The 23,704-nt window shown below is 48.7% G+C and overlaps 1 protein-coding gene across 3 annotated transcripts in view; it reads right to left on the reverse strand.

Moving 5' to 3' along the window:
- Window positions 1-881: 881 nt before the first annotated feature.
- Window positions 882-23,704, reverse strand: part of acads (acyl-CoA dehydrogenase short chain) — a 252,716-nt gene continuing 229,893 nt past the window's right edge. For all 3 annotated transcript variants that reach the window (XM_072497358.1, XM_072497349.1, XM_072497343.1), the window contains one exon: window positions 882-2,825. In XM_072497358.1, coding sequence (XP_072353459.1) covers window positions 2,673-2,825 — 153 coding nt within the window. In that variant the 3' untranslated portion in view covers window positions 882-2,672. The remainder of the gene's footprint in view (window positions 2,826-23,704) is intronic.

Here is a 23,704-nt window from a genome sequence, read left to right on the forward strand (position 1 = left end):
GATGGGCCGAAGTCCCGCCGATAAATTGCCTGTCCCGCCGGCATAAATTGAACCACCTACCTTACCGGCGGGACAAGGCGGCGTGGGCGGGCTCCGTGTTCCTGGGGGGGGGGGGGGGCGCAGGGCGATCTGGCCCCGGGGGGTGCCCCCACGGTGGCCTGGCCCGCGATCGGGGCCCACCGATCCGCGGGCGGGCCTGTGCCGTGGGGGGCACTCTTTCCCTTCCGCCTCCACCATGGTCTCCACCATGGCGGAGGCGGAAGAGACTCCCTCCACTGCGCATGCGTGGGAAACTGTCAGCGGCCGCTGACGCTCCCGCGCCGCCCGGAGATGTCATTTCCGCGCCAGCTGGCGGGGCAACAAAGGCCTTTTCCGCCAGCTGGCGGGGCGGAAATTCGACCGGCGCGGGCCTAGCCCCTCAATGTTGGGGCTCGGCCCCCAAAGATGCGGAGCATTCCGCACCTTTGGGGCGGCGTGATGCCTGTCTGATTTGCGCCGTTTTGGGCGCCAGTCGGCGGACATCGCGCCGTTTCCGGAGAATTTTGCCCCGGACTGGAAATGACACTTGATTCATTGCATTTTAGTGGCCTCTAGATTAACTAATCTTCAAACAGTTTAGGCCAATCAATGTCAGGTAATAGAATCAAGCCCACGCTAAATTAGACCTTGGTTCAGATGAATGTAGAAGACTGAATGGCCTCTCAATGCCCAACCATACTGGAGTTCATCTTCATTAACATCACAGACAATCCACCATAGCAACTTACTTTCATTGTTCAAGGCCTCACAGGTACCGTTCCTGTGCAGATCACGTTAAATTAAATTTATACAACATAAATTTGCTGTTCGTTCTTTAACATATAAATTAAATGGTCTGAACATGTTGAAAATATTTATTTTATTAATTCATTCAATAGCCAAAATTAATTCGCAGTTGGCAAAATCTCACTTATTGCTGCAGAAGCTGATTCTGGTCAGACATTAATATAATGTGCTTTGTGCAGCAAGTGAATATACAATGAGAGAATGGTGAAAAGTTCAGTTGCTAAATAATTACACCAAAGCGAACATTTTATTCTCAGCTCCTCTATGCTGGACTGAATCATCAGCGAAAGCTCAAATCACATTTTATGAGGCGCAGTCAATTTACATCGACATTGTCGACAGCGAAGAATATCATTACGCTGTGTACAACAGGAAAGTGCCTTAGTCGTTGCAAGGAAGATAGTCTCTGTTCACTGGATGCAGCGAACTCCTGGGTGTTTCTTTTTTAAATAAGTTTGCAAATCTAATGAATAGAAGGAATTTTCTGCCTCCCTATGAGTCCTCCTGCTTGGATATTATTTATACTGCAATGGAGTGAGCTGTCAGGGGCTGTGAATCCCACCACAACATATCAAAGTTCCCTGTTACATCAGCTTCCACGGTAGGGTTGTGTTCTGTCTCCAGGTCTTTTCTTCAATCTTCACAGTGAAAGTGAGAAAGACATCAGGAAGCCGGTAATACCTGCAAAACAAACCTTCGCAAAGATGCCAGACTCTCTGAAATAAATCATCTCCATGGAATACGGAAGAGGACTTCTAAAACATTGCATCTGGCCAATGTTGCAAAAGCTGGAATATTAGCAGGATGATGGAAGATAAATTAAATCTGTTGATGAGGGTTGGTTGAACAATGCACACAATTAATGAGGAATGTTTGAGGAAAGCTAGAAGAAATTGTAGGTGATCAGCAAACCGACAACTACAATTCTTTGGGAGAGAGGACTACAACGTTTGGTAGTGCTGGTAAATTGAGGGCAGTAGATCAACAGGGAGACAAAGGAAGGACTACACTGACTGCTTATGAAGCAGAATAGGTATAAGATTTAAGAGCAACACCAAGATGTTGGCTGCTATTCAGGATTGGATAGTTGGGGAGCCATGATCGCTGATGTTGTAAAACAAGACACCTGAAAAAGAACATAGCAAGAAAGATGGATGGTTGAGGAGCGTTATTACTCTGCGATGTATCATCAATAAGCATCTTCTGTACTGGGTTTAAAAGCCCTTGACAATTTCAAATGATAAGTCATTACCGTGGGCAGCACGTTAGCATAGTGGTTAGCACAATTGCTTCACAGCTCCAGGGTCCCAGGTTCGATTCCCGGCTTGGGTCACTGTCTGTGCGGAGTCTAAACATCCTCCCCGTGTGTGCGTGGGTTCCTCCGGGTGCTCCGATTTCCTCCACAGCCCAAAGATGTGCAGGTTAGGTGGATTGGCCATGCTAAATTGCCCTTAGTGTCCAAAATTGCCCTTAGTGTTGGGTGGGGTTACTGGGTTATGGGGATAGGGTGGGGGTATGGCCTTGGGTGGGGTGCTCTTTCCAAGAGCCGGTGCTGACTCGATGGGCCAAATGGCCTCCTTCTGCACTGTAAATTCTATGATTCCGTTTCTTTCTGGTTTGTGATCCATACTTAAGATTTCTGTTCCAGGTAAGTGCTCTGTATATTAATTCAGCTTGCTCCACACTCTTGACACGTTTACTTCCAGTTTGCATAACCTCTTCCACATTTGAGGATTCAAATTATATCACAGATTAACAGCAATGGATTAGAATTTCAGTCCTGTTTGCTAACACTGGTTGCATTAGCGAATTGCAACATCGTCAACTGATTGTTCTCAAAGACACTCTTAACCCTTGTATCCTTTTAGCAATTGATTGGCTATGACCAGTCTCTGGATTTCGCTGGTTCCTTCGTAGATCTCAGTTATGCGGGCATCACGATAGTGTCTCTCTGCTGCCATTTCCGTTACATAACCCATACCTCCCAGAATCTGCATGGCCTAAACATACAAGGAAACAGAGGTCAGGCTCAAATTAACAACTGGTAACACAGTAAACAGGAACAGGCTAGACTTGTGAAAATACATTTTGTAACGCTTATAGTTTACTTACAACACCAGGTTAAAGTCCATCAGGTTTGTTTCGAATTACTAGTTTTTGGAGCACTGCTCCTTCCTCAGGTGAATGAAGAGGTGGGTTCCAGAAACATATATATGAATGAAGAGGAACCCACCTCTTTGTTCACCTGAGGAAGGAGCAGTGCTCCGAAAGCTAGTGATTCGAAACAAACCTGTTGGACTTTAACCTGGTGTTGTAAGACTCTTACTGTGCTCACCCCAGTCCAACGCCGGCATCTCCACATTATAGTTTACTTAGTCAGGTACACAGTGGGAACCACATGCTTTAGAGGAGGAGGTCTGGGTGACTTTAATCTACAGGCCGGGGCCGGGATTCTTCAAAACGGCGGCAAAGTGTTGACGCCGGCGTAAACACTGGAGTGTTTCATACCGGCGTCAATGGGCCTCTTGGACCAGCGATTCCGTGGCCCACAGGGGACCAGCACAGCGGCGAAGTGCTCTGCACTGCTTAAGCAGCCGTACACTGCCCCTGCACTGCCGGCCGCGGGAACCGCACATGCAGCGCGGCGGCCGCTTCCGGGCAGGCACCGCGCGACATGGCATACCCACACAGCGGGCCGGCACAGAAGAAGGTAGGTCGTAGTGGAGGCCCCCTTCGGAGGCTGATCCCCGTCCCCCACCAGGATGGCCACCGCAGCCGCGACGCCGAGTTCCGGGTGGAACCATACGTGAACCACGCCGGCAGGACTTTGGCCGGTCGACGCGGAGATTCACCGCGGAGGCCTCTTTCTTTTTTTTTTGTTGTTGAATTTTTATTTAATAACAGATTTGTAACATTTACAGAGAAAAAAGGCCATATACAAAAGCCTTAACATATTGAAAACGAACAGTGGGAAAGAATAAACATATTAATAAGGCACTTCCCCTATCAGCTCTGTTTGCCCATGCCCCCCGTGTTCAACTAAACTAATGTGGCTCTAACCCTCCCCCCTCCCCCGGGTGCTGCTGCTGTCGGTTTCCTGCGCTGCTCCTGCAAGCGACTTTCTCCCCCGGGGATCCTGATCCCCCCCCCTTGCCCACTTAAGCTTCTCTGCTCTCCTTCCCGGCTGCACCCCCCCCCCCCCCCGTGGCTCGACCTGCCAGGTCCGCCCTGCGCTTGGCCCTAGCCCGCCCCTTCTCCTACTCTCCCAGTGCCCCCTGACCTACGCTAGCTACGCTGACCCCTGCCCTTGGCGCCTGACTGTCTCCCGCCGAGGTGCTCGGGCCTCCTCCCACACACCAAGGACCATTAACCTGATTGTATCTCCCCGTGCCCTTTCAAGTCCCTTAACCAGCCCCTAGCCCATCCCCCCCATCAGAGGCCCCCGATCTTCCGCCAAAAGATACCAAGTGCAGGGCCCCCTTTGCAGGGCCCCCCTTGCAGGGCCCCTCTCTCCCCTCTCCCCCCCCCCCCCCCCCCCCCCCCCCCCCCCCCCACACACACACCTCTCGTTGCAATCTCCCAAAATCACCCTAAGCAGTGCGCCCTCCAGTCCCCGCTCATCTGTCCCGGCTGAAAACAATCTTAGATAAAACATTACAGTGTGGGATAATTTAACAGACGCCGACACACAAACGCTCTGAGAGCCAGAGTCCTTTAGTTCAAGTCCAGCTTCTTCTTTTAATAAAAGTCCATTTCTAGTCAAAACAAGTTAGGTTAACAGGACCACCACCACTGTACAGCACTGAAAAAACTAAGTGCCCGTCAGTTCAAGTCCAGCTTCTTCTCTTTAATAAAGGCCCAAACCTGTTCTGGTGTCTCGAAGTAGTGATGGGAGTTCCGCAAACGTAACCAAAAGCTTCGCAAGATACAGCATTCCAAACCTCACCTGCCTTTTGTAGAGGCTGCCTTACCCTTGTTGAATCCTGCACGCCTCTTGCCCAGCTCCGTTCCCCAGTACTGGTAGATGCGCACCTCGCAGCTCTCCCATCTGCTGCTCCTCTCCACCTTGGCACATCGCAGCACACGGTCCCTGTCAGCAAGCCGGTGAAAGCGAACCACCATGGCCCTCGGTCGGTTCGCCCGTCCTGGGCTTCCTTGCGGGGGCTCTATGCGCCCCATCCAACTCCAGGGGTCGAGGGAAGGCCTCCGGTCTCATCAGCGCCCCGAGCATACCCATCACGTATGCGCCCGCATCCGATCCCTCACAGCCCTCGGGGAGGCCCACGATCCTCAGATTCTGCCTCCTGGCTCTATTCCCCAGCGCTTCAAGCTGCTCCTGCATCCTCCTCTGGCGGGAGTTCAGCTCCTCCACCTCGTGCTCCAGCTCCGTTACCGTGTCCGCCTGGGTGGAGAGCTTCACTTCAACCTCCCTTAGCGCCTTCTCTTGGACCGCCTGCGCCTCGACCATTCGGTCCATCACCGCCCTCATCGGGTCCAACGTGTCCCTCTTCAATTCGGTGAAGCAGTTCCTAAAAAACTCCATCTGCTGCTCTCTTGGCCAGTGAGCCTCCGCTCCCTGGTCCCTGCCGTCCGCCATGCTTCGCCGCCCGGTCTGGGGTCCCCGCTGCTCCTGCTTCGACCTTTGCCGCTCCACTCGACCACTTCTGGTCCAACTGTCCATACCCCGGGGGGAAAACCTCTTCCCTTCGTCTCCTCCACCGATTCAGGTCGTCAGGTCCCGAAAACATCCTGTGAAACAGGTCCGTTTGCCCATCGCGGGCGGGAGCGATCCGACCTGCGACCTGCTTCCTCGAGGGCGCCACCGAAAGTCCGCGGGGGCCTCTTTCAACGGCCCCCGACCGGCGCCGCTTCGACCGCGCACGTGCGACTGCCGGCAATTTTCTGGTCGCCAGAGGTTCGCATCCCGGCGCCGGACCCGACTGCGGGTCCGACACCCCATTCTCCGCCCCTGCGCCGAGCGCGATTTCGACGCAGAGGCTCGGAGAATCCCGGCTATGGCCCGTTGGAATTACAAAAGTTTAAACGCGCTTACCCGCTCTGAAAAACTACAGACCAGTGGTAGGGAAGCTATTTATGGGCTGTTTAGCACAGGGCTAAATCGCTGGCTTTGAAAGAAGACCAAGGCAGGCCAGCAGCACCGTTCAATTCCCGTAACAGCCTCCCCGAACAGGCACTGGAATGTGGCGACTAGGGGCTTTTCACAGTAATTTCATTTGAAGCCTACTTGTGACAATAAGCGATTTTCATTTAATTTCATTTCATTATTGGAGAAAATTCTGAAGGAGAGAATCTATCTCCACTGAAGAAGCAAGGTTTGATCAGGAATAGTCAGCATGACTTTGCCAGAGGGAGGTCATGCCTAACAAATTTTTTGAGCATGTGACTAGGTGTGTAGATGATGGTAGTGCAGTTGATGTAGTTTTCATGGATTTCAGCAAAGCCTTTGACAAGGTTCCACATGGGGGACTAAAAAGAAGGCAAATGCATATGGGATACAGAGTAACTTGATAGGTAGATTCAAAATTGGTTTAGCTGGAGGAGACAGAAGGTGATGACAGATGGCTGCTTTAGTGACTGGGCCCCCTATTTTTGTCATTTATATAAATGACATCGATGACTATGTGGGGGGTAGGATCAGTAGGTTTTAAGATGACACAAAGATTGGCCGGGTGGTTAACAGTGATGTTGAGTGTTTTGGGTGACAGGAATATATAGATGGGATGGTCAAATAGGCAGAAAAGTGGCTGATGAAATTTAACCCTGAAAAGTGTGAGGTGATACACTTTGGAAGCAGTAATGTGGCACGGAAGTATTCAATGAATGACATGACACTGGGAAGTTCCGAGGAATAAAGGGACCTTGATGTGTTTGTCCATAGATCTCTGAAGGCAGAAGGGCAGGTTAATAGGGTGGTGAAAATATGGGACACTTGCCTTCATCAATCAAGGCATAAATTACAAAAACAGGGAGATCATGTTGGAGTTGTATAGAACTTTGGTGAGGCCACAGCTGGAGTACTTTGTGCAATTCTGATCGCCAATTTATAGGAAGGATGTAATTGCAGTGGAGGGGCTGCAGAGGCGATTCATCAGGATGTTGCCTGGGATGGAACATTTAAGTTATGAAGAGAGGTTGGATAGGCTTGGGTTGTTTTCGCTGGAGCAGAGAAGATTGAGGGGTGGCCTGATCGAGGTGTACAAGATTATGAGGGGCATGAACGGGGTTGTTAGGGAGCAGCTGTTCCCCTTAGTTGAAGGGTTAGGGAACACAAGTTCAAGGTCAGGGGCAGGAGGTTTAAGGGGGATTTGAGGAAAACCTTTTTATCCAGAGGATGGTGACGGTCTGGAATGTCCAGCCTGGGAGGGTGGTAGACACGGGTTGCCTCACATCCTTTAAAAAGTACCTGGATGAGCACTTGGCACATCATAACATTCAAGGCTATATGCTGGCAAGTGGGATGAGGTAGGCAGGTCAGGTGTTTTTCATGCGTTGATGCAGACTCGATGGGCTGAAGGGCCTCTTCGGTGCTGTATTATTCTGTGATGGAATATTCTCCACTTGCCTAGATGAGTACAGCCCCAATCTTGAAGGCCTCTAGCAGGTCACCCCCTCAGTTGTCCCCTCTCTACAGAAAAGGGGCCGACCTGTATAATCTTTTCCGACAGGCATATCCTTTCAGTTCTGAAATTATCCTGGTGAATCTTCTTTTGCACTTTTCCAGCACTATTATAACCTTTTAACTAATATGGAGACCAAAAATGTTCACAGTACCCCATATTGTTGTTTGATCAATGTTCTCTACAAATGTTGACATTACTTCTCTGCTTTTCAATTCTATCTCTCTTGAAATGAATCCCACTACTTTGTTTTCTGTTTTTAAGACATTTTAATGTGTGTGGTTACTTTTATAGTGGTTTGTGTTTCTGTACCCCAAAGTCCCTCTGTTCCTCGACCCGATTTAGACATGTAATTTCCAAGGAGTATGTGGCCTCGATATTCGTGCTATCAAAATGTGCTAATTCACATTTACTTACATTGAGGTTTAATTGCCAATTACATGCTGCAAGTTTATTAATGTTTAGTGATATAAGTCTGGAACGCACTGCCTCAGAGAACGGTGGAAGCAGCTCCCATCAAAGCATTCAGAAGGGAATTATACTGTTATCTGAAAAGGAAGAGTGTGCAGGGTTATGGGGAGAACAGCACTAAATGAATTGCTCATTCAGAAAGGCAGTGGGCTGAGTGGCTTCCTTCTACGCGTTTAACAATTCTGTGATTCAGTCACAGTCCTCTTCCGTATTAACTACCATCCCCAATTTGGTGGCATTGCAAATTTTGAAATTGAACTTCCAATTCTTCAGTTCAAACTGTTGATCTAAATAGTGAGCAACAGTGGTCCCAGCACCCATTCTCGTGGAACACCACTTGCTAGCTTTCACCCGTGGAACACCACTTGCTAGCTTTCACCGATCTCCGTATCCACATTCTGACTCCACATGTTCTGACCTTAGTCATGACTACTATGCAGTACCTTAATGAAGGCTTTTTGGAAATCCAAATATATTACATCTACTGTAATACCCTTACTTATGCTTTCTTTTAGATCTCCAAAGGAATGAATAAGTTTGGTCAAGCATGATCTTCCCTTTTGGATTCCGTGCTAACTATTCTTTATCATATTTTCAGTTTTGTAATGCTTTTCCTTACAGATATGCGTTAGGATTTCATTATCTTCCCTAATGCTGCCATTAAGCTCATTTCTTTTTTCTGTAAGGGGGGTTTGTTGAAAATATGTAAAAATTTGAATAAAAATATATTTTTTTAAATAAAAAAATTAATTACCTACTCCCTTTCTCCCTTTAATGTACTTCGATTCGGCTCTGGAGTGACAACATAGGTTATGTGCTCAAACCCACAACCTTCTGTCTCAGAGGTGAGATTGCTACCAACTGAGCCAAGCTGACATTGAATTATATAACAATACAGAATTAAATAGAAACAAACCCGGTTTGTTTGAACGAGAACGTTGTTGGAGTCACAGTGGCAGCTTTGCAGTAGGATTTTTTCACACATTTTCCACGAACCTACCTTTCCTGTCGTAGTAAGTACTTGGTTTAGCAAAACCTTTCGAAAGGCGTGACAGAGGAACTATTGCTCAAGGTTTTCTTTCATTTGAAATATTCTAACCATGCAGAAAACCAGTATTAGTTTATGGAAAATAACAGATTGGGTTAGAATGTGGGAGCAAATGTAACAAAATACAATTCAGGGGCAGCACGGTGGCACAGTGGTTAGTACTGCTGCCTCAGGGCGCTGAGGTCCCAGGTTCGATCCCGGTTCTGGGTCGCTGTCCATGTGGAGATTGCACATTCTCCCCGTGTCTGCGTGGGTCTCACCCCCACAACCCAAAGATGTGCAGGTTAGGTGGATTGGACACGCTAAATTGCCCCTTAATTGGAAAAACATAATTGGGTACTCTTAATTTTGTAAAAATACAATTTGAGCCAAGTTCCACTGTGTAATATTAGCACACAAATATGTTAATAACCTTACTTCAAAAGGGTTGATGCTATTGTACAAAATGTTAAGGTATTCCATTCAAAGAGTCTCAACAACCAAAACTTTATTATATAGGGCCCGATCTGACCAAACAGGAACAGAGTCCCATAGCGAGCGCGTTTAGCCACGTGTTTCCCGGCGCTCACAGTGCCGAGAAACATCCCGCTATCTAATGCCCATCCGGTTAGATACGGGGCCTCAGTGTGGAACGCGTGCCCGAGGTCGCACTCAGCCCATTTAAATGGCATGTCGATCTCTCAAGCTCCCGACGCAACCCCCATACCCCCTTCCAAGCCCCAACTCACTATAAGGGGGTCCCCAGGCTCTCCCACTACCCCCACCCTCGCGCAGTGCACCCACCCTCACTATCACCACTGCACGGAAAATGCTAGCGTTGCATCTTGACACTGACAGCCTGGCATGCTGGTAATGCCCCACCAGCTGGCAGTGCCACCTGGGCACCTTGGAAGTGCCAAAGGGCATGCACTTGGGGACCTCAAATCCCCTGGGAGACCCCCATGAGTGATGTTCCATCTGGTCCCTGTTTCTGGAGACCAGTACTGAATAGTGGTCGCCCGAGATCTCCAAGGCGAGGGAGATTGATCCACAGCTCTGGTAAATCAGGAATATGCACATTAAAGTGAGACTAGCTGTCTCGTTTTAACATGCAGATTTTCTAAAAAGTGATCTGCACATAATGGGCAGGATTTACATCGCAACGTCCCAGGAGATGCCATTAGATCTCGCGATACGTTGCGAGCCGGGTAGATGCGGGGAGCGGGGTTTCCTGCTGTTATCGGCCACACTGCATTGCGGCAAGCTGCTTTACGGCCTTTAAATCATGCCCTGAATCTTGTAAAGAGACAAAGACTCAAAATGAGGTTGGATACTAAAACCTCTGGAGACACTGAAACTGGTCACTGAGCCATTCCAGTTCAGTAGTACTTGCTGACCCCAGTGGTGGAGTACAGACAGGCTGAGGAAAACAGAGGCTGGGCCCAGAAGCTGAGAATAAGCAAAAAGTACAGTTGCTGCAGCTGTTTCTGTTACCCAAAGATAACACTGGTGGATCTATGCCATCAACAGCATCTTAAGCAGGGTCGAGCAGGTTCTGTTGGCAGGTGTGTGTCATTTTTGGTGAAGCCCATGCTGGTAGAACCCAGGTTGGTTGTGTGCTACTGTCAGCTGGGAATTAGGTTAAATCAGGGAAGAGGAGGAGCGGAAATTCCTGATGAGGAAGACAGAGTTTTGAAGAACTCTGTGATTGAGATCGCTGAATAAGAGGCTGATTGGCCTGCCGAGTCTTCGTTGTGTCTGCCATTTAATGTAGATTATAATCTATCGCAATTTGCCTGTTAATCCATGCTGAACATGGATTGATTCTGGGTTTTAGAGTATAAGTCACTATCTAAGATAGTCATTAAGTGTTTCCTGATAAATAGGTTGGTCACAAGGACTTTAAACTAGCAAGTTGGGGGGAAGGGAAGTGTAAAGCTATGGACAGTATAACGGTTAATGGAGATCAAGGCAGCAGGTTACGTGACAGGTTATTATGGTGAGATATGGGTTCAAAGACAAGGAAAATTAGGAGAAAGGGTAAGAGGAAAAATAAATTGCGAAAAGTTACTGATCAAGGTGTTAGGATTCATAACAAAGACATAAAAAACAGCATAAGTGTACTTTACCTGAATGCCCGTAGTATACGAAATAAGGTAAATGAGTTGATGGCGTAAATCATCATGAATGTTTTGATTTAGTGGCCATTACTGAAGCATGGTTAAAAGATGGTCATGACTGGGAGTTAAATATCCAAAGGTATCAGACTATACAAAAGGATAGAATGGACAGTAAGGGCGGTGGTGTAGCTTTGTTGTTTAAGGATGGCATCCAGGCAATAGTAAGGGATGATATTGGTGCTATGGAGGACAAGGTTGAATCAATTTGGGTGGAAATCAGGAATAGTAAGGCGAAAAGGTCACTGATAGGAGTAGTCTATAGGCCACCAAATAGTAACAGGATGGTAGGGCAGGCAATAAGCAAAGAAATAACGGATGCATGTAGAAATGGTACAGCGGTTATCATGGGAGATTTTAATCTGCATATCGATTGGTTTAACCAGGTTGGTAAAGGCAGCCTTGAGGAGGAGTTTATGGAATGTGCCCGGGATAATTTCCTGGAACAGTATGTAATGGAACCTACAAGGGAACAAGCGGTCCTAGATCTGGTCCTGTGTAATGAGGCAGGATTGATTAATGATCTCATAGTTCGGGATCCTCTTGGAAGGAGCGACCACAATATGGTGGAATTTAAAATACAGTTGGAGGATGACAAGGTAAAATCAAGCACTAGTGTTTTGTGCTTAAACAAAGGCGATTACAATGGGATGAGAGAAGAACTAGCTAAGGTAGACTGGGAGCAAAGACTTCATGGTGAAGCAGTTGAGGAACAGTGGAGAACCTTCCGAGCGATCTTTCACAATGTTCAGAAAAGGTTCATACCGACAAAAAAGAAAGACGGTAGAAAGGGGAAAAATCGACCGTGGATATCTAAGGATCACCTCCTTATCAAATTGTATCAAATTGAAGGAAAAAACATACAAAGTGGCAAAAATTAGTGTGAGACTAGAGGACTGGGAAGTCTTTAGGGGACAACAGAATGCTACTAAAAAAGCCATAAAGAAGAGTAAGGTAGACTATGAAAGTAAACTGGCTCAGAACATAAAAGCAGATAGTAAAAGCTTCTACAAATATACAAGATAAAAACGAGTGGCTAAGGTAAATATTGGTCCTAAGGAGGCAGTATTGGGCAAGCTAATGGGGCTAAAGGTAGACACGTCTCCTGGCCCTGATGGGATGCATCCCAGAGTGTTAAAAGAGGTGGCTAGGGAAATTGTAAACGCACTAGTGATAATTTATCAAAATTCACTAGACTCTGGGGTGGTCCCAGAGGATTGGCAAGTAGCAAACTTGACACCACTGTTTAAAAAAGGAGGTCGGCAGAAAGCGGGTAATTATAGGCCGGTAAGCTTAACTTCGGTTGTAGGGAAAATGCTGGAATCTATCATTAAGGAGGAAATAGCGGGGCACCTGGAGGGAAAATGTCCCATTGGGCAGACGCAGCATGGGTTCACAAAGGGTAGGTCGTGTCTGACTAATTTGGTAGAATTTTTTGAGGACGTTACCAGTGCAGTAGATAACGGGGAGCCAATGGATGTGGTATATCTGGATTTCCAGAAAGCTTTTGACAAGGTGCCACACAAAAGGTTGCTGCAGAAACTAAAGATGCATGGCATTGAGGGTAAAGTGGTAGCATGAGTAGAGGATTGGTTAACTAACAGAAAGCAGAGAGTGAGGATAAATGGGTGTTTCTCTGGTTGGCAACCTGTAACTAGTGGGGTCCCTCAAGGATCAGTGTTGGGCCCGCAGTTGTTCACAATTTACATAGACGATTTGGAGTTGGGGACCAAGTGCAATGTGTCAAAGTTTGCAGACGACACTAAGATGAGTGGTAAAGCAAAAAGTGCAGAGGATACCGGAAGTCTGCAGAAAGATTTGGATAGGTTAGGTGAATGGGCTAGGGTCTGGCAGATGGAATTCAATGTTGCCAAGTGTGAGGCTATCCATTTTGGGAGGAATAACAGCAGAATGGATTATTATTTAAACGGTAAGATGTTAAAACATGCTGCTGTGCAGAGGGACCTGGGTGTGCTGGTGCACGAGTCGCAAAAAGTTGGTGTGCAGGTGCAACAGGTGATTAAGAAGGCTAATCGAGTTTTGTCTTTCATTGCTAGAGGGATGGAGTTCAAGACTAGGGAGGTTATGCTGCAATTGTATAGGGTGTTGGTGAGGCCGCATATGGAGTATTGTGTTCAGTTTTGGTTTCCTTACATGAGAAAGGACATATTGGCACTGGATGGAGTGCAGAGGAGATTCACTAGGTTGATCCCAGAGTTGAGGGGATTAGATTATGACGAGAGGTTGAGTTGACTGGGACTGTACTCATTGGAGTTTAGTAGGATGCGGGGGGATCTTATTGAAACATATAAAATTATGAAGGGAATAGATAGGATAGATGCGGGCAGGTTGTTTCCACTGGTCGGGGAAAGCAGAACTAGGGGGCACAGCCTCAAAATAAGGGGAAGTAGATTTAGGACGGAGTGTAGGAAGAACTTCTTCACCCAAAGGGTTGTGAATCTCTGGAATTCCTTGCCCAGTGAAGCAGTTGAGGCTCCTTCTTTAAAGGTTTTTAAGAAAAAGATAGATACCTTTCTAAAGAATAAAGGGATTCGGGGATATGGTGTACGGGCCGGAGAGTGGAGCTGAGTCCACAAAGATCAGCCATGATCTCATTAAATGGCGGAGCAGGCTCGAGGGGCCAGATGGCCTACTCCTGTTCCTAGTTCTTATGTTCTTATGTTTACTTTGCTTGACTCTTCTATATTTAAAATTCTTTTGTTTTAAACCATGGAATCTTGTGACTTAATTCTTTCAGTAAATAACTGGGATTTTGGATCTCTTCTTTTTAAAAATATGTTACAGGTCTCTACCAAGATCATAACAAGTACTTATTCACATCTCGAGAATATTTCTCGTGAAATATTTCTCGTGAAGCAACAACACAGGATTACTTGTGTGCCAAACAGCATAAGCAGCAGGTAATAATCAGAGCTAAGCGATTCCACAACTAACGCATCAGATCTAAGCCACATCCTGCCGTGAATGACTGTTAAACAACTCACTGGAGGAGGAGACTCCACAAATATCCCCCTCCACAATGATGGAGCAGCTCAGCACATATGTGCAAAAAAGAAGGCTGAGGCATTCAAAACAATCTTCAGCCAGAAGTGCCGAGTGGATGATCCATCTCGGTCTCCTCCAGAGGTCCACCGCATTGGGCAGCACAGTAGCATTGTGGATAGCACAATTGCTTCACAGCTCCAGGGTCCCAGGTTCGATTCTGGCTTGGGTCACTGTCTGTGCGGAATCTGCACATCCTCCCCGTGTGTGCGTGGGTTTCCTCCGGGTGCTCCGGTTTCCTCCCACAGTCCAAAGATGTGCCGGTTAGGTGGATTGGCCATGATAAATTGCCCTTAGTGTCCAAAATTGCCCTTAGTGTTGAGTGGGGTTACTGGGTTATGGGGATAGGGTGGAGGTGTTGACCTTGGGTAGGGTGCTCTTTCTAAGAGCCGGTGCAGATTCGATGGGCCGAATGGCCTCCTTCTGCACTGTAAATTCTATGATAATCTATGATAATCACAGATATCAGTCTTCAGCAAATACGATTCACTACACGTGCTATCAAGAAACGGCTGAAGGCATTGGATACTGCAAAGGCTATGGGTCCTGATAATATTCCGCAAAAGTACTGAAGACTTGTACTCCAGAACTGGCCACACCCCTAGCCAAGCTACAACACTGGCATCTACCCGGCAATGTGGAAAATTGCCCAGGTGTGTCCGGGACATAAGATACAGGACAAATCCAACCCGGCCAATTACCGTCCTATCAGTCAACTCTCCACTCCATCATCAGCAAAGTGATGGAAGGAGTCATTAACAGTGCTATCAAACAGCACTTACTCAGCAATAACCTGCTCACGGATGCTCAGTTTGGGTTCTGCCAGGGTCACTCAGCTCATTACAGCTGAGTTCAAACATGGACAAAAGAGTTGAATGCCAGAGTGACTGCCCTTGACATCAAGGCTGCGAGTACGGCATCAAGGAGCCCGAGCTAAACTGGAGTCAATGAGAATCAGCGGGAAAACTCTCCACTAGTTAGAATCATACCTGGCACAAAGGAAAATGGTTGTGGTGGTTGGAGGTCAATCAACTCAGCTCCAGGACATCACTGCAGGAGTTCTTCAGGTTTGTGTCCTAGGCCCAACCATCTTCAGCTGCTTCATCAATGACCTCCCTTATCACAAGGTCAGGAGTAGGGATGTTTGCGGATGACTGCGACACAGATATGGCTCCCTATCCAACCTTATCTGTCTCTTCATTATCTGAAAAGCCTGTTTCACATTCATAGACTTAAAAGTCATTAGTAGAAGGATTAGAGAGTAGCTGAGGAGAAATGTTTTCACACTGAGAGTTGTGAGATTCTGGAGCTCATTGCCTAAATGGATGATTATAGTGGCAGTAACTGGCATTGCTTATGAAGGGCACTTGGATATGCATTTGAAATACCCTAACCCTTGTAGTGCAGTAGGTAGCATCTCTGTCTCTGAGCCAAAAGCTTCATGTTCGAGTCTTATTCAGGACTTGATGGCTAAGGAAGCTGCCCCCCTTAGGATATCAACTTGCAAATCCTTCCAACCCACACCAATAGCAGACAGCAAGAGCGGGTGAGAATCCTGGTCAGCCTTGTGACGGAAAGAATGTCGGAGCCTCTACCAGCACTATCCACAGCCCCAGAGAGCAACATGCATTTGCATGTTGACATAGCAATTCTTACTCCCTGTGTAAATGATAAAACACCAACCTACAAGGTTCTAAATTACGAGCAGGAAAGTGAGAGTTGGTTGGATCGCACCTAATTCAGTCAGATATGAATGGCCAAATAACCTCCTTCCTTATGATCCCATAACGGTCTTAATTTTTCACAAATTAAATATGTTAAGACACCTGAAGCTATTTTTCAAACTTAATCCACAAGACCTGAATTATTCCGCTGACTCGTTTTTAATGTTAACGTATCTACTTGAGGTAGGATGACAAAGTGGCATGATTCACTCACAATTGATCTATATATCTGTGTTGTTATGACTGGGATGCGGTGCCTTACAAATGCATTCCACACTATTGTTATGACACCCTGGACTAGGGAGCGGTCAATTCCAGCCTCCCTTGACCCGGAGTCGCAACACAATAATTCTTAGAGAAATACCCAAAGTCTTTGGCCTTTGACTGCCCAATAATTAATTAAACAGATAATAAATTTAAACACAATGGCTTTTTATTTATAACAAGAACTATAATGAAATATGGAGCAAATACAACTTGTTGACTATTATGTAATTCCATGGGCGAAATTCTCCCCAAACGGCGCGATGTCCGCCGACTGGCGCCCAAAACGGCACCAATCAGACGGGCATCGCGCCGCCCCAAAGGTGCAGAATGCTCCGCATCTTTGGGGGCCGAGCCCCAACATTGAGGGGCTAGGCCGACGCCGGAGGGATTTCCGCCCCGCCAGCTGCCCCGCCAGCTGGCGCGGAAATGACATGTCGAGGCGGCGCATGCGCGGGAGCGTCAGCGGCCGCTGACAGTTTCCCGCGCATGCGCAGTGGGGAGAGGCTCTTCCGCCTCCGCCATGGTGGAGACCGTGGCGGAGGCGGAAGGGAAAGAGTGCCCCCACGGCACAGGCCCGCCCGCGGATCGGTGAGCCCCGATCGCAGGCCAGGCCACCGTGGGGGCACCCCCGGGGCCAGATCGTCCCGCGCCCCCCCCAGGACCCCGGAGCCCGCCCACGCCGCCTTGTCCTGCCGGTAAATAGGTACTCTAATTTACGCCGGCGGGACAGGCAATTTCTCGGCGGGACTTCGGCCCATTCGGGCCGGAAACTCGAGCGGGGGGGCCCGCCAACCGGCGCGGCCCGATTCCCGCCCCCGCCGAATATCCGGTACCGGAGACTTCAGCAACCGGCGGGGGCGGGATTCACGGCGGCCAAAGGCCATTCTCCGACCCGCAGGGGGGTCGGAGAATGACGCCCCTAATCTCCCCCCCCACTTTAACTTGTCCCCCACGCTCTACACACAATCACACACACAAGACAAACAATCAGAGGGGAAGAGAGGGGTAAACAATAATGAGTAAAAGGAAAAAAAGAGTCTTTGTTTCAGATGGTTGTTTTTAGCACACTGCCCTTCAAACCAGGCTTTCAAGTAGAGATTTCTGTTTCCAGTCTCTAATGGTTTTCGCTGTAGATTCATTCAGACCTCTGCAGTTTCAGAAATACAGCAGCTCGCAGCCTTTCTGGAGAAAACACGAGGGAGGGAGGGCAGGTCCTTTTCTCTGTGTGTCCAAATCTCAATGCTGCTTTCCTTAGGTCTCTGGAAATCATCCCACTCAGGCAGGATCCAATCACCACACATTCCCGGGCAGAATATGGCATTTTGGCCAATTTATTGGCCACCAACCAACCAATCAAACCACGTCCCACCCCTTCTCTTGGTGCCGAAAAGTCTGAGTTTTTCTGTTCGCAAACCCAGCACCATAAACTCTGTTGCTGGACTTCAAGATCCATGTCCATTATGTATCCATGGATCAAAAATGATAACAGCAAAAATTAAGAAAGGGGGAATAAGTGAATCGTAAGGAAGGACCCTTACACTATTTACGTTACTGCTAACTTCTACGCATTGACCAGATAGTCTCAGAATATAATCATTTAAAGCAAATCTTCCTTTACAACCACTGCCAGTGCATACCTTCCCATGTTTGTATTTGACTTTAAAAAAAATATTATTGCATGTCTGCCCTGTGTTAAAATCAACTTGAAGACTTCCGGGTGCGGCGATGACCAGCTGAGTCGCACGTTTTGGCAGCTCCCGGTGAAACGGACTTTTGGGCTCTTGATAGGAGCCCCAACGGCAATTTTGACGGCTAAAAACACTGTGCGGTAAACCAGAAAGGAATCCCCCCTGGATACGGATGAAAAAAGGAGGAGAAAGTGGCCGGATTGCAGTGGATCCTTTAGAACAGCGGCAAGGAAGGCAAGCAAAAACCAAGATGGCGTCGGAAGGTGGCAGTTTAACATGGGGCCCTGAACAACAAGAGTTCTTGAAATGCTGTGTGGAAGAGCTCAAAAAGGAAATGAAGAAAGTGCTGTTGGCCCCGATACTACAGGCGATCGAAGGGCTAAAGGAGGAACAAAAGACCCAGGAGCGGGAGCTTCGGGTCGTGAAGGCAAAGGCAGCCGAGAATGAGGACGACATACAGGGCCTGGTGGTGAAGACGGAGACGCATGAGGCACATCAGAAACGATGTGTGGAAAGGTTGGAGGCACTGGAGAACAACGCAAGGAGGAACAACCTGAGGATTCTTGGTCTTCCTGAAGGTGCGGAGGGAGCGGACGTCGGGGCATATGTGAGTACGATGCTGCACTCGTTAATGGGAGCGGAGGCCCCGGCGGGTCCGTTGGAGGTGGAGGGAGCATACCGAGTGATGGCGCGAGGACCGAGAGCAGGAGAAATCCCCAGAGCCATAGTGGTGAGATTCCTCCGTTTTAAGGATAGAGAAATGGTCCTTAGATGGGCAAGAAAACCCGGAGCAGTAAATGGGAGAACGCGGTGATCCGCGTTTATCAAGACTGGAGTGCGGAGGTGGCGAGAAGGAGGGCGAGCTTTAATCGGGCCAAGGCGGTGCTTCATAAAAAGAAGATAAAATTTGGAATGCTGCAACCGGCAAGACTGTGGGTCACATATCGAGGGAGGCACCACTACTTTGAGACGGCGGATGAAGCGTGGACTTTTATTGTGGAAGAAAAACTGGAATGAGCGGGTTATTAAAAAGAACGTTTGAACAAAGTGGTGGGGCGAATGTGGGGGGCGAAGAGGGGGGTTAAAAAGGGGGGAAAGAGGAGTTTTATGTACTAATCCTGCGATGTGGTAACTTTTCTCTCTTCCACAGGTGGTGATGGGGGGAGGAGGGGAGGTGGAGGAGATGGGGCGTTGGCCATTGGGGGCGGGGCCAAGGGAGAAGCGCGGGCTTGGTTCCCGCGCTATGATAATCATGGCGGGAATAGAGAAGCAGGAAGAAGGGGGCGTCGCACGGTGCGAGCCGAGGTCATGGGGGGAAGCCGAGGTCGGCCAGAGTTTGCTGACTTCTGGGAGCAACATGGGGGGAGTAATTACGCTCGCGGGGGATCTAGCGGGGGGGGGGGGAATTACTGGGTTGCTGCTGCTGGGGAGAGGAGGGAGTTGGTATGGGAGGGGATGGGCGGGGGGGCACCGCATGGGGGAGATACAGCTGCGTGGGAACCGGGTGAGGAGCTGGAAAAAGGGGATGGCTAATCGACAAGGGGGGGGTAGGAAGCCCCCTAACCCGGCTGATCACGTGGAACGTGAGAGGGCTGAACGGGCCGATAAAGAGGGCACGGGTACTCGCACACCTTAAGAAACTTAAGGCAGATGTGGTTATGTTACAGGAAACGCACCTGAAACTGATAGACCAGGTTAGGCTACGCAAAGGATGGGTGGGGCAGGTGTTCCATTCGGGGCTAGATGCGAAAAACAGGGGGGTGGCTATATTAGTGGGGAAGCGGGTAATGTTCGAGGCAAAGACTATAGTGGCGGATAACGGGGGCAGATACGTGATGGTGAGTGGCAAACTACAGGGGGAGACGGTGGTTTTGATAAACGTATATGCCCCGAACTGGGATGATGCCAATTTTATGAGGCGGATGCTAGGACGCATTCCGGACCTAGAGATGGGAAAGCTGATAATGGGGGGAGATTTTAATACGGTGTTGGAACCAGGGCTGGACAGGTCGAAGTCCAGGACTGGAAGGAGGCCGGCAGCAGCCAAGGCACTTAATAATTTAATGGAGCAGATGGGAGGTGTAGACCCGTGGAGATTTAGCAGACCTAGGAGTAAGGAGTTCTCGTTTTTCTCCTATGTCCATAAAGTCTACTCGCGAATAGACTTTTTTGTGCTGGGAAGGGCGTTGATCCCGAAGGTGAGGGGAACGGAGTATACGGCTATAGCCATTTCGGATCACGCTCCACACTGGGTAGACTTGGAGATAGGGGAGGAAACAGGAGGGCGCCCACCCTGGAGAATGGACATGGGACCAATGGCAGATGAGGGTGTGTGTCTAAGGGTGAGGGGGTGCATTGAAAAGTACTTGGAACTCAATGATAATGGGGAGGTCCAGGTGGGAGTGGTCTGGGAGGCGTTGAAGGCGGTGGTTAGAGGGGAGCTGATATCAATAAGGGCACATAAAGGGAAGTAGGAGAGTAAGGAACGGGAGCGGTTGCTGCAAGAACTTTTGAGGGTGGACAGACAATACGCGGAAGCACCGGAGGAGGGACTGTACAGGGAAAGGCAAAGGCTACATGTAGAATTTGGCTTGCTGACTACGGGCACTGCAGAGGCACAATGGAGGAAGGCACAGGGTGTACAGTACGAATATGGGGAGAAGGCGAGCAGGTTGCTGGCACACCAATTGAGGAAAAGGGGAGCAGCGAGGGAAATAGGGGGAGTGAGGGATGAGGAAGGAGAGATGGAGCGGGGAGCGGAGAGAGTGAATGGAGTGTTCAAGACATTTTATAAAAAATTATATGAAGCTCAACCCCCGGATGGGAGGGAGAGAATGATGGGCTTCTTGGATCGGCTGGAATTTCCCAAGGTGGAAGAGCAGGAAAGGGTGGGACTGGGAGCACAGATCGAGGTAGAAGAAGTGGTGAAAGGAATTAGGAGCATGCAGGCGGGAAAGGCCCCGGGACCGGATGGATTCCCAGTCGAATTCTATAGAAAATATGTGGACTTGCTCGCCCCGGTATTGACGAGGACCTTTAATGAGGCAAAGGAAAGGGGACAACTGCCCCCGACTATGTCTGAAGCAACGATATCGCTTCTCTTAAAGAAGGAAAAGGACCCGCTACAATGCGGGTCCTATAGACCTATTTCCCTCCTAAATGTAGATGCCAAGATCCTGGCCAAGGTAATGGCAATGAGAATAGAGGAATGTGTCCCGGGGGTGGTCCACGAGGACCAAACTGGGTTTGTGAAGGGGAGACAGCTGAACACGAATATACGGAGGCTGTTAGGGGTAATGATGATGGCCCCACCAGAGGGGGAAACGGAGATAGTAGTGGCGATGGATGCCGAGAAAGCATTTGATAGAGTGGAGTGGGATTATTTGTGGGAGGTGTTGAGGAGATTTGGTTTTGGAGAGGGGTATGTTAGATGGGTGCAGCTGTTGTATAGGGCCCCGATGGCGAGCGTGGTCACGAATGGACGGGGATCTGCATATTTTCGGCTCCATAGAGGGACAAGGCAGGGATGCCCTCTGTCCCCATTATTGTTTGCACTGGCGATTGAGCCCCTGGCGATAGCGTTGAGGGGTTCCAAGAAGTGGAGGGGAGTACTTAGAGGAGGAGAAGAACACCGGGTATCTTTGTATGCGGACGATTTGCTACTATACGTGGCAGACCCGGCGGAGGGGATGCCAGAAATAATGCGGATACTTGGGGAGTTTGGGGATTTTTCAGGGTATAAATTGAACATGGGGAAAAGTGAGTTGTTTGTGGTGCATCCAGGGGAGCAGAGTAGAGAAATAGAGGACCTACCATTGAGGAAGGTAACAAGGGACTTTCGTTACCTGGGGATCCAGATAGCCAAGAATTGGGGCACATTGCATAGGTTAAATTTAACGCGGTTGGTGGAACAAATGGAGGAGGATTTCAAGAGATGGGATATGGTATCCCTGTCACTGGCAGGGAGGGTGCAGGCGGTTAAGATGGTGGTCCTCCCGAGATTCCTCTTTGTGTTTCAGTGCCTCCCGGTGGTGATCACGAAGGTTTTTTTTAAAAGGATTGAAAAGAGCATCATGGGTTTTGTGTGGGCCGGGAAGACCCCGAGAGTGAGGAAGGGATTCTTACAGCGTAGCAGGGATGGGGGGGGGGCTGGAACTACCGAGCCTAAGTGAGTATTATTGGGCCGCTAATATTTCAATGGTGAGTAAGTGGATGGGAGAGGAGGAGGGAGCGGCGTGGAAGAGATTAGAGAGGGCGTCCTGTAGGGGGACTAGCCTACAGGCTATGGTGACAGCCCCATTGCCGTTCTCACCGAGGAACTACACCACAAGCCCGGTGGTGGTGGCTACACTGAAGATTTGGGGACAGTGGAGACGGCATAGGGGAAAGACTGGAGCCTTGGGGGGGTCCCCGATAAGAAACAACCATAGGTTTGCCCCGGGGGAATAGATGGGGGATATGGAATGTGGCAAAGAGCAGGAATAACGCAACTGAAAGATCTGTTTGTGGATGGGAAGTTCGCGAGTCTGGGAGCGCTGACCGAGAAATATGGGTTGCCCCAAGGGAATGCATTCAGGTATATGCAACTGAGGGCTTTTGCGAGGCAACAGGAGAGGGAATTCCCGCAGCTCCCGACACAAGAGGTGCAGGACAGAGTGATCTCAAAGACATGGGTGGGGGATGGTAAGGTGTCAGATATATATAGGGAAATGAGGGACGAAGGGGAGACTATGGTAGATGAACTAAAAGGGAAATGGGAAGAAGAGCTGGGGGAGGAGATCGAGGAGGGGCTGTGGGCAGATGCCCTAAGCAGGGTAAACTCGTCGTCCTCGTGTGCCAGGCTAAGCCTGATTCAGTTGAAGGTATTACACAGGGCGCATATGACTGGAGCACGGCTCAGTAAATTTTTTGGGGTGGAGGATAGGTGTGCGAGGTGCTCGAGAAGCCCAGCGAATCATACCCATATGTTTTGGTCATGCCCGGCACTACAGGGGTTTTGGATGGGGGTGACAAAGGTGCTTTCAAAAGTAGTGGGGGTCTGGGTCGAACCAAGCTGGGGGTTGGCTATATTTGGGATTGCACAAGAGCCGGGAGTGCAGGAGGCGAGAGAGGCCGATGTTTTGGCCTTTGCGTCCCTAGTAGCCCGGCGCAGGATATTGTTAATGTGGAAAGAAGCCAAGCCCCCGGGGGTGGAGACCTGGATAAATGACATGGCAGGGTTTATAAAGCTAGAGCGGATTAAGTTTGTTCTAAGGAGGTCGGCTCAAGGGTTCACCAGGCGGTGGCAACCGTTCGTCGAATACCTCGCAGAAAGATAGATGGAATGGAAAAAAGAAGGCAGCAGCAGCAGCCCAGGATCGGGAGGGGGGGCAGGGGGGGTGGGTGGGGGGGGGGGGGGGGGGAGGGGGGGGGAGAGGAGGAACCAGAAGGACTCTCAGGGTTGTTAATATATACTGTATAATATGTATAGGTCGTTGCGACAGATAATTATATATTGGACTGTTAAATTATATTTTTGGAGAGTGTTACTTGTGATAAGGCAGTTGCCAATTAGGGTTAGTTTTCATTTTTGTTATTTATTATTTATTCATTTTTTTTGTTGTTTATAAAATAGGTCATTGTTATTTGTGTTGTTATAATATTGTGTAAAGGATGCACAATGTACTGTGTTGGTTGACCAAAAATTTTCAATAAAATATTTATTAAAACATTTTAAAAAATCAACTTGAATGGGACAGCCTTCCCTGAGCTTTTAACACTATTGTCCCTCTATGGGAGGTACTTTCAAAATTTCACTTCCCTGTCACAAAATAATTCCCTGTGT

Source organism: Scyliorhinus torazame, chromosome 1 (genome assembly GCF_047496885.1).
Source record: "Scyliorhinus torazame isolate Kashiwa2021f chromosome 1, sScyTor2.1, whole genome shotgun sequence".
Taxonomy (NCBI): Eukaryota; Metazoa; Chordata; class Chondrichthyes; order Carcharhiniformes; family Scyliorhinidae; genus Scyliorhinus; species Scyliorhinus torazame.